Source organism: Hibiscus syriacus, unplaced genomic scaffold (assembly GCF_006381635.1).
Source record: "Hibiscus syriacus cultivar Baekdansim isolate YM2019G1 unplaced genomic scaffold, ASM638163v2 tig00110174_pilon, whole genome shotgun sequence".
Lineage (NCBI taxonomy): Eukaryota > Viridiplantae > Streptophyta > Magnoliopsida > Malvales > Malvaceae > Hibiscus > Hibiscus syriacus.
In genome coordinates, this window is record NW_024062612.1 from 3,072,945 (window position 1) to 3,082,912 (window position 9,968).

General features: G+C 32.9%; 1 protein-coding gene across 1 annotated transcript; it reads right to left on the reverse strand.

Annotated features, from left to right (window-relative positions):
• Positions 1-6,783: 6,783 nt before the first annotated feature.
• Positions 6,784-9,386, reverse strand: LOC120217016 (aminotransferase ALD1, chloroplastic-like). Its single transcript, XM_039214253.1, has 9 exons — positions 9,260-9,386; positions 8,747-8,814; positions 8,439-8,555; positions 8,289-8,351; positions 8,102-8,206; positions 7,933-7,983; positions 7,512-7,832; positions 7,213-7,419; positions 6,784-7,118 (listed from the first exon to the last, which is right to left on the reverse strand). Exons 1-9 carry the CDS (start codon positions 9,384-9,386, stop codon positions 6,828-6,830), a joined length of 1,350 nt encoding a protein of 449 aa, XP_039070184.1. The 3' UTR covers positions 6,784-6,827.
• Positions 9,387-9,968: the final 582 nt, after the last annotated feature.

Here is a 9,968-nt window from a genome sequence, read left to right on the forward strand (position 1 = left end):
ATTTTATATATTATAATATTAATAAGTGTAAATATAATTTAAATTCTATATTTTTAATTTACAACATAATGTCTATAATGAACATTTTATTTTTCAAACTCACATTTTAATAACAATTCCAAACAGTTAAATTTTAAATTGCATTTTTAAACAACACTTTTAAAAGTTTTTTTCTACCGCACTTTTAAAAGTTCTTTTCTACCGCATTTTTAAAAGTCAATTTCCAAAAGCCTTGCTAAACTGACCTTAAGAAATTTGGTTACACTTAATAATGTTATGTTCACTAAGAAAGTAAGTTTTTATCTTGAAAGTATGTTGTGGTCTGAAATGTTATTCAATTTCAAATATATCGATATTTGTTTAAAATTATCGATACTTACCGACAACATAAGTTACTAGGTTACGCCATTTTAAATTATTTTAAAATACATGTAACTTAATATATTATATATATTTCAATATTTGCAGTATTCCTAAACATATTTTGTTCAGTTTCTTTTCAAATTTTCGATTGCCTTTCCTTTTAAATTTGTATCAGTATGCCTTTCCTTTTAAACTTGTATTAGTATGCTTTCCTAGACATTCTTATTGAATACCCTCCACCCCACACCATCTTCATTTGTAAATAACTCTTGAATAATATTATTTCAGTATAAACTCATAAATTTATCATTTGGACACTAAAATATTTATATACAAACAAAAAAATTCAAGTAATAGACTTTCTACGATGCGTCCATTTTTGTTACAAATATGAATAAGATGGGTACATAATCCCCCAATTTAGGAGTTTTGGAATATCGAAATATTTTAATCACACTATAAAAAATTAAAAATAATATCAAAGAAATGCAATTCAATCAACCAATCATAAGGAGAAGACAGCACAACTTTTGCGAGCCCAATTTTGGTTCCTAGAGAGGTTTTTGTGCAGAATTATAAGAAGAAACCTTGGCGGAATGGTTTTTCTTAGACACCCAGAAGGAGAAACAGCCAGGTGATGCAGGAATTTTCATTTCATCAAACACCTTATCATCGCTCTTAGTTGCCTCCTGCTCTTCCATTTTCTTCATCTTCTGTTTATGTAAAGAGCGCAGCACGTAAGCTTCTGCGAAGCTAACTCCAAGACCAGCCGTTGCCATTGATAGACTGATTAAAGAAGAAAACTTGATTAGGTTGAAGATGAGATATTCAGATAGGCTTTGTGTTTGAAAGCACACGATTAGGAATAGGAATGGTCAAGGAACGAAGTATTAAGGGAGTATGGGAAGTAGCAAATTTATAGGCCGTTGTGGGTTGGAGCCGAAGGTAGCCGAAACTTCCGTTGTGGGGCCGTTGTGGGTTTGACTTGCTCTCCAAGGAAATCCACCCTGCTGGCCGGCCGGCTGACATTTGTTGAATTTCTTCTTTCTTTTTTTCGTGGACTAATTGTCAACTGAAGTTGGCTTGCGTCAGCAAAGACGTGGCACTTTTGTTTTGGGCAATTTTATCCAAATAACACCCTAACAACGAAATATTATATTTCAGGGACATATTTTTCAAATATTACTAATCTAGCACCTTTTTAACAAAGCGCGGATCATGATGCGCCTTCGCAGGGTTTTGTCCGAGCTGTTGCCACGTAGCAAAGGCGCGGATCATGAGACGCACCTTTCATTATTCACTTTGAATTATTGTGCACTTCATTATTACATGAGCCTTAACTCTTCGGTTATTCACTCACCATCTCCCCTATAAATACCCCAAATGCAGACATCAAATCACACCAAAATTACTTTCACATTCTTCCTTCTAACAAGCTAAGTAGATTTTGTTATAGTTTCTAGAAGGTAAAATTATTTTTTATTATATTATTTTTTATTTAATTATTTAATCAAATTTTATTATACTAATTATTTTGTATTATTTTTGTAGTTGTAAAATGGAAGGTGATATCGTATTTCGATATATTTTTATTGATACGGTAAAAATATTAAATTATTTTATTTAAATTGTTATATTTTTTATTTTTTAGTATTAGTTTATATTTTAATTTGTATACTATTTATTTAATTAAGTATATTTCAGCTATTATTTTTGTAGATATATGACTCTCAATCTTTCAAACTCTCACACTCTCAAAATGAGGCGTATTTCATCTATTGTTTACTATGATGGAGGAATTCGAGAAGATGAAACGGCGTTGTCTTCGCATCAAATCATTTAGTCAAAATATCCTTAAAGAGAAACATCACTCTTGAGGAGCTGATCACTAACATTTCAAGGAAGCTTTATGTTGGAAGTACTAGAAGACTGTCCTCACTTCAGTACAGATTTACAACTGCACTAGTTTTGTTAACTTATACAACATTCGAACTCTCCAACGATGACGATGTTGCTGTGATGGTTGATGATCTGAATCAAAATTTAGACGCTGATACAAAAATGTATGTCACACTGGTTGAAGTGTTTGCGATTCGTAGTATGTCATTATGCTCCTACTATGGGTTGGCTTAACAAGCTGATTAATTTGATAGCCCAATTCAAGTAATGTGTAATGATTTTAACTCGTTAATGGGAAATCCACATCCTGGTACCATCCCATCAAGTTCAATAGGGAGACATTCATCAACAACTTGTTACGATCTCCACCAAGGTGACTCTACAAACAATCCGTATGGCAACATCGCTTCCAGTTTAAGGGGAAAGCATTCAACTACCAGCTTGTTCGACCTAAATATCGATATCACAGAGGAACTCTCATCTCCACAAAAAAAAAAAACTCTTCGTGAGCCAGTGTAGGTGGTGATAAGATTGAATTATTCGTTGAGCTAGAATCACTGCAGTTCAACATGAACTTCGATGATGATGATGTAAATGAAGTTCCCACAAACACGATACACTCAAAACCTCCAGCACACATGTATGAAGTTGACTATAGTGCAATATACAAGCCAAAATTTACGGATATGCTTAATGTTGGTGACTACGGATTTAACTCGTCAGTCAATGATGGTGAGTTATATATTGGAATAGAGTTTCCATCCAAAGAATAAGCGATGGTTGCAATTTATAAATCAAAATTTTTAATTATGTTCACTCCAGAGTCGGCCGATCAACCACCAAAAAGTATGTCGACTATTGTGTCCAACGTGATAACAGATGCAACTGGATGGTTTGTGTATCGAAGAGGAAGAGGAAAAACAACATATGAGAACTAACAATATACAAAGGTCCTCATACATGATGTGCTAGAGGGATCAACTAGGACTATCCCAACTTGGACTCCGACATTATATGACAAGCCATCATGCACATGGTTAAACCATCCCAACTAACAATATAAAAAGTAATAAAAAATTAGTACAATAAAATATAATAACATAATAAACTATTAAATGATTATAATATAATTAAAAATTTAGCTTCTAAAAACGATAACTATACTTACTTAAAACTTGATAGAACGATATATAAAATGAATAAATATAGTGTTTTTGTGTGATATGAGTGTTGGATGATGGGGGTATTTATAGGGGAGGGGATGGGGGTTGGTCGGTATTTAAGGCGAGACGGTTGGGATATAAATGCAATGCGCTAATTATGATTTGCGCCTTCCTCTATGTGTCTGATTCCCAGCAAAGGTGTGCTTCATGATCCGCGCTTACCACCATGGCTCCAGCTCAGATAGAACTTTCGCGGTCGGTTTGGATCAGTTTTTGGCTAAAAATTCATCTGATATGAAAGTATAAATGTTTGTGATTTGGATCAGTTTGGATGTTTCTAAAAATAAAATCTGATCCGATCCAATCCAATTAAGTGTGGCTTGATTCGGTTTGGATTGTGCGGTTTTTGGATTCTAATTTTTCAAAATAATTCTTGAATTTTTTTTCATAAAAAAACAACTTATGTATTACAAAAGCACAGAGACTATATATTTTAACAAATCAAGAAATGAATCAGTTTCTCGTCAATAAATCACCCATAAAAGTAAAACAGCACATTTTCTAAGTTTTGCCCGATAATTTTCTCTCTACCTCAGAACTGAGGAAATACCAAAAGACTATAATATCCTTCTTTGCTATTATCATTTATTGCACCATTTTTTTCATTGGCATCGATGACTAGAATCTGGAGCAAAATTGTTACGTGCGTGTCGAGGAAAGCTTAACCTGTATTTGTATCTGGGTTTTGTGAGATTTAGTGGGGCTTTTGATGGGTTTGTTTCAAGCTTGTAAATTCAATACTCCATTTCATCGGTTCATTTCAGTTTGGATTGGTTCCGGATTTCCAAACCGAAACTGAACCGAACCAATTGGTTTAAAAAAAACAAACACACTAAATCGGTTTCGGTTTTTTTCGGTTATCGATTTTTTGGATCGATTTTTGGTTATTTTTTTTATCCGATTGGATCTGAACACCCCTAGATAGAACCCACGAAGGCACAGATTATGATCCACGCTTTTCCACTGTGGTACCAACTCGAACAAAAACCTGCGAAGACAAGCCTCATGGTCCGCGCTTTATCAGAAAGAGTACTAGATATGTAATATTTGGAGAAATCGTACAGGACAGATAATATTTAACTGTTAGGGTGATTTTTAGGTAAAATTGCCTTTATTTTTCGCTAGTTTTACAGCTAGTTTTACTAATTTTATCTATAGTCCATTAGTTTAGGAATTTGATTTTTTATATCTTTATTGTCTTAACTTCATTTGTTAAACTAATAACTTTTTTTACTGAAAATGGTGATTAAATCATTAAATTTTATATAAAATTAATGTGATTTTAAAAAAAATTGATATATTTCATCATCGATATGACACAAGATTATACCAATAACTAATGTCGAAATCTAAAATATTATTTGATTGAAATTAATTTAAATTTGATATAACAAACATGATCTGTATTAAAAAATACTAAATCTTCAACAGAAAAATTAAATATATTTCATATGAACTTAGGTGATTTATAAATTTAAAAAGGATTTTGACAATTCTCAATTTTTTTTAAAGTATAGCACCTCATGTCTAATCTCGAGACTAAAAGTCAGTCTTGAGATTCATGCTAAATTTTGCTCTCTTTTTTTAAATATTTTAATTTCGAGATCAGAGGTAGAGGTTAAGTATCAAGATCTCTGTTTTGAAAATTGAATCGGACCGATCGGTTCAACCAGTTCAATCGAGAATCGTTGCTTAGTCCGGTTCAATCTAAACCGGTTGAAACCGTTATTAGTGAATCGGTCAGAACCGTTGAACCGTTCGAACCGGACCGGCTAAAAAAAAAAACGAAAAAAAAAACGGGGAAAACCGGGATTTTTGTTTTTTTTAAAAAAAAATTAAACCAAATAACGTCGTTTGTTAAACGAGCTAAGTCAAACTCGAGTATTGCTGAGCTCGACTCGAACTTGAAAACTTTAAAAGTAAGTTCAACTCAACTCAAACTCACAAGCTAAAAATTATCAAGTTCAACTCAAACTCGAAATATAATATTGAAACTTGAACTCAAAAAGGCTTGAACTCAAAAAAAAAATTAGAAGCTCGATTGAAGCCTAAAATTCGAGCTTGATTGAAGTGAAAGAATAGTTCACTCAATGCTCACTAAAAGACTCCATGATTTTGAATGACAAATTACCTCTATTATTTATAGAAGTTAGTTGTGATGCGCTTCTATGTTTCTTAGCAATGTGAGATTGTTTTGTTATCATATTTTTACTCTTTAGACTTTTGGGATGCTATTCTATGTTTCTTAGACATGTGAGATTGTTTTTTAAAAAAAATTAAACCAAACAATATCATTTTGTTATGATTTTTAACCCCAAATTTATTTTTTAATTATAGTTATATAATTATATTATTAATATGTTTTACCTTAAATATTATGTTGTAGTTAATTTGAATCATTTTGTTTAACTTGATTTTATGGTTTTTAACTTATATATGTTATGACTTGCTTTGAATATGACTTGTGATATAAAAAATTATTTTTTATTAAATATTTTTGGTATTTTATTTAATTTTTTAAATAATTATGGCGTCGTCCGATTCTTCCGATCGGTCGGACCGGTTCGACCGATTGAACCAGTGAACCGATAGCATGACCTGTTCGCTAACCGGTCCGGTTCTGAAAACCATGATCAAGATCACTCCTTTAGTGTCGAGATAGTTGATGCAATCTCAAACATATTACCCACTAATCTTAAAATCTTAGTTTTTTTTTTTTATGTTTAATTTTTTGAATTTTATTAAATGAGTCTTTAACGCTTTGTTGATTATTCCATCCTCGAGACTCGATATGTAGAGGTGCACAAAATTAATGTTTCAAACAATTATTCTTACCCTTCATTAGTATTCAACCGTTAGAGTTTAATTAAATAATATAAATACAAGTTGAAGATGCCATAAAACAATAAACCAAAGCAATCAAAGTTTATGTTCTCTTATATTTTGTTTTTGTATTTTCAAGCACTTGCGAGCTTTGATTCATTCTTTCAGTTAAGTGTTATATTGAATTTGCGAGAGCCAAAATCGCAATATTTAATATACTAAAGGTTTATTATTTGTTCAAATCTTTATTTTTTTAGAGTAAGTATTGACTTAAGAAAAAAGATATTGATTGGATTAAAAACATATTAAGATTGTAAGGTTACATGTGATCCTCAAAAATGAGAAAATTATTAATGGGTCGAAATTTTCATGGTAAAGGGGTAAGCTACTTGGGAGCTGATCCACTTTAAATCGTTTTACAGGAACATTTAGTGGATAAATCGTTGCAATACAGACATTGGGGTTGCCTTCTTCCTTTTATTTATTTATTGCTTCTCGGCCAAGGAAATGAAATTCCATCTATAGATAAAATTTGAGCCGCCTGGACGCCTCTAAAATTTGTTGTCTTGGACCAAAGGCACTGATCCTGATATACTCTTCGCCTGCAGGACCAAATCCCCTGCCTGGAACAGTCACAATGTTTGTTTTCTTGAGGATTTCACTGAATACATTCCACGAACTCAATCCTGGAAAGTGTACCCACATATATGGTGCATTCTTCCCACCATAAACTTTCAAACCAAGTGATTCAAATCCATCAACCAGAATTTTGGCATTCTCCATGTAATAATCAATGACATTACGTAGTGCCTGCAACCATGGGAGAAAAATTAAAATTTCTGGGAATAGTATTATGTTTGGTTTTTTAAGTATTTTTGTTTAAATATCATAATCCGATGCTTACCTGGTAGCCATCGGTTGAAAGGCATGCAAGGCCTCCAGCCTGGGCAATATTTGAAGCGCCATTAAAACAAGTGCAAACAATGCGGTTGAAATCCTTTATAACAGGGAAGCCGTTAGAGTATCTGAGGTCTTCAGGGACCACTGTCCACCCAAGTCTCACGCCTGTGAAACCAGCAAATTTGGAGAAGGATGAAACTTCAATGGCAACCTGCAATGAAACAAAACAAAAGAAACCCTTTTTCAGGTTAAAATTTGCAGCAAATCTTAGCTAATAAACCAAAACTGACCAACCAAACCAACCTCTTGGGCACCAGGAATTTCAAAGATCGACCTGGGGCTTCCGTCTCTGATATAAGTAGCATATGCAGAGTCATAAACTATGATCAACCCATTGGCCTTTGCAAACTCTACGAGTTGCTTTAGTTGTTCCCGAGATGCAGCATGGCCCGTGGGATTGTTTGGTGAACAAAAGAAAATGACATCTGTCCTTGGAATTGTTGATACATCGGGGAAGAAATTATTCTCAGGCCCACAGTTCATATAGATAATGTTCCTATACTTGCCTGTTTTCTCTTCTAACTCACCAGCTTGACCAACAATGACACTTGAATCAATATAAGCCTGTCCCAAAATTTGATCCATCAATGTGGTGGAAAAAATGGTTACATAATGATTAATATAGGGTTGAAATATGGAAAATGAAAAGCCTTGATAAGCTTACAGGGAAGGATGGGTCTTGTACAGCCACTGTAACATTGGGTCCTAGAAGCAGCTGCAAATGCAGAAAGCTACATCAGTTAACATAATGAAAACCAAATGGAGAACAAGGTGTTAAATCACTTGTATTGATCTTCTGATAGCCTGATAAAACAACATGAAACGCTTGTTACCTGAAGGCGAGAAATGTCGCACTGTGCACCGTCCGATACAAAAATCTCATTAGCTTTTATACCCATATCCTGGTAAAATTTTCCTGCAATCGCCTTCCTTAGTTCCTGCAAAAAAGTGAGGAAGATCTTTCTTCATTTGCCTTTTTAAAGGACACAGGGTAAGTATGCTCTACAAGATTAATAATACCATGTTTCCTTGTTCGGCTCCATATCCTCTATAACCTTGAATCGTCGATAGGCCACGCACATGCTGCAATTGTTTTTTAAACCAGGAAAAGGATGAAGAAACGGGAAAGTATTTTCTAAGTGCAACAAAGGCTAGTTGGTTACTTTATACCTCGGCCATTGCTTGTGTTATGGTGTCAGGTATAGGCTGTGTTGTATCACCAATTCCTAGCCTTATCAATCTTGCATCCGGGTTCTTCTGCAAGTGTTCAGTCTCATGCCTGGATATCTGAATCACAAAAATATCAAAGAAAAGGCCATTGAAGAGTCCGAACAAGAATATATATCACAGGATCTCGTTATCTCATATTTGAAACTATTGCATTTCATGCAGACGTTAGCATACAAGACAAATAAGGTAAAAAAAAATTGACATAGTAACTTAAATATAGATGCACCAAGGAGCACGATCCAATTTACCTCAGGAAAAAGGTATCCGCTCCGTAGTTTTTCCAAGTTCACATTTCGTGGAACGTTCGAGCAATGAACTACAATCACATCAAATTCGTTCTTGTTAATTACTCATTTATATCTGTAGACATATATTCGTATCCCATATTATAATTTATAAGAATTTTGAACTAAGAAACAATAAGTTTAAGGTGATCATACTCACCAATTTTGATTCTGACATTCGATTTTGAACTGTAAAAATAAATAAATAAGTTCCATGCAAAACATATTGGCTAACATTAACGAGAAGAAAAGCAAAGAATTTAAAAGATGATGCTATATAAGCACCATTTGATTAATGTAGTTAATAACCTTCTCCAACTTTTAGGTTGTGATAATAACCCTGCATGAGCCATGCAAACGTGTGATAAAAACTGGGAATAATACATTGTTGTTTTTCAGATTTGGGTTCACCAGATAATGTAAAGGGTTTGAATATGGGATTGATGGCATATACAAATTACGCTATTTTATATATACTTGATTGGGTGACCAAATAAACAACAGGGACCATCTCAGTTTGTGGATTTGCAGCTGAATTTTTCCGTGGAGGCTCCTGGAAACAAACAAAACATCTGATCCACCAGCTCAAGCCACCAGCCTTCATCACAATACAAAGTTTTCTATTTTTATTTTTCGGTAACACTATTAATATTGGAGCATGACAGTTCTATGGATGCATTTAGCCATTTAGCTTCCCAATTGTTTGCATGAAAGTATATTTTCCGGTAAATGATTTGAGCTTGAAAAAAAATAGATTTTTGTTTATATTTGCTTGTGTATTTTAAGCATGTTTGTTAAAAATTTTTAAAGTTATATTTGTGTTTCTTTATTTAAAATATGTGTTCCTATCCGTTCATTTAACATTAATGAACATGTTTGTTTAGATTTCACAAACGTATTCATTTAATATATTCACAAACACCGAACGACCATATTAACTAACATTAAACAATCACGTACTCAAATAATTAAAAACTTATTCATAAATAATAAATAAACAAACCGTAAATGAATATATTTCTCATTTTTAGATATAAATTAACCAAACATAAACATTAATAATTATATTATAAATAAAAAATAATACAATATCTTTTATAGTAAAAACATATGGTTTAATAAAAATGAATTAACAAGTGAGTTAATAAACGAGTTTTTACACAAAAATAAACAAATTGATTTTGTT

What these genes read in the sequence shown, in the direction of transcription:
- LOC120217016 (XM_039214253.1), bottom strand. Translation starts at nt 9,386, where the DNA reads ATGAAGGCTGGTGGCTTGAGCTGGTGGATCAGATGTTTTGTTTGTTTC. An exon ending in TTATTTGGTCACCCAATCAA is followed by an intron (nt 8,815 to 9,259) that starts GTATATATAAAA and finishes ATGTGATTGTAG; the next exon opens with TTCATTGCTCGAACGTTCCA. An exon ending in GAGCCGAACAAGGAAACATG is followed by an intron (nt 8,207 to 8,288) that starts GTATTATTAATC and finishes ACTTTTTTGCAG; the next exon opens with GAACTAAGGAAGGCGATTGC.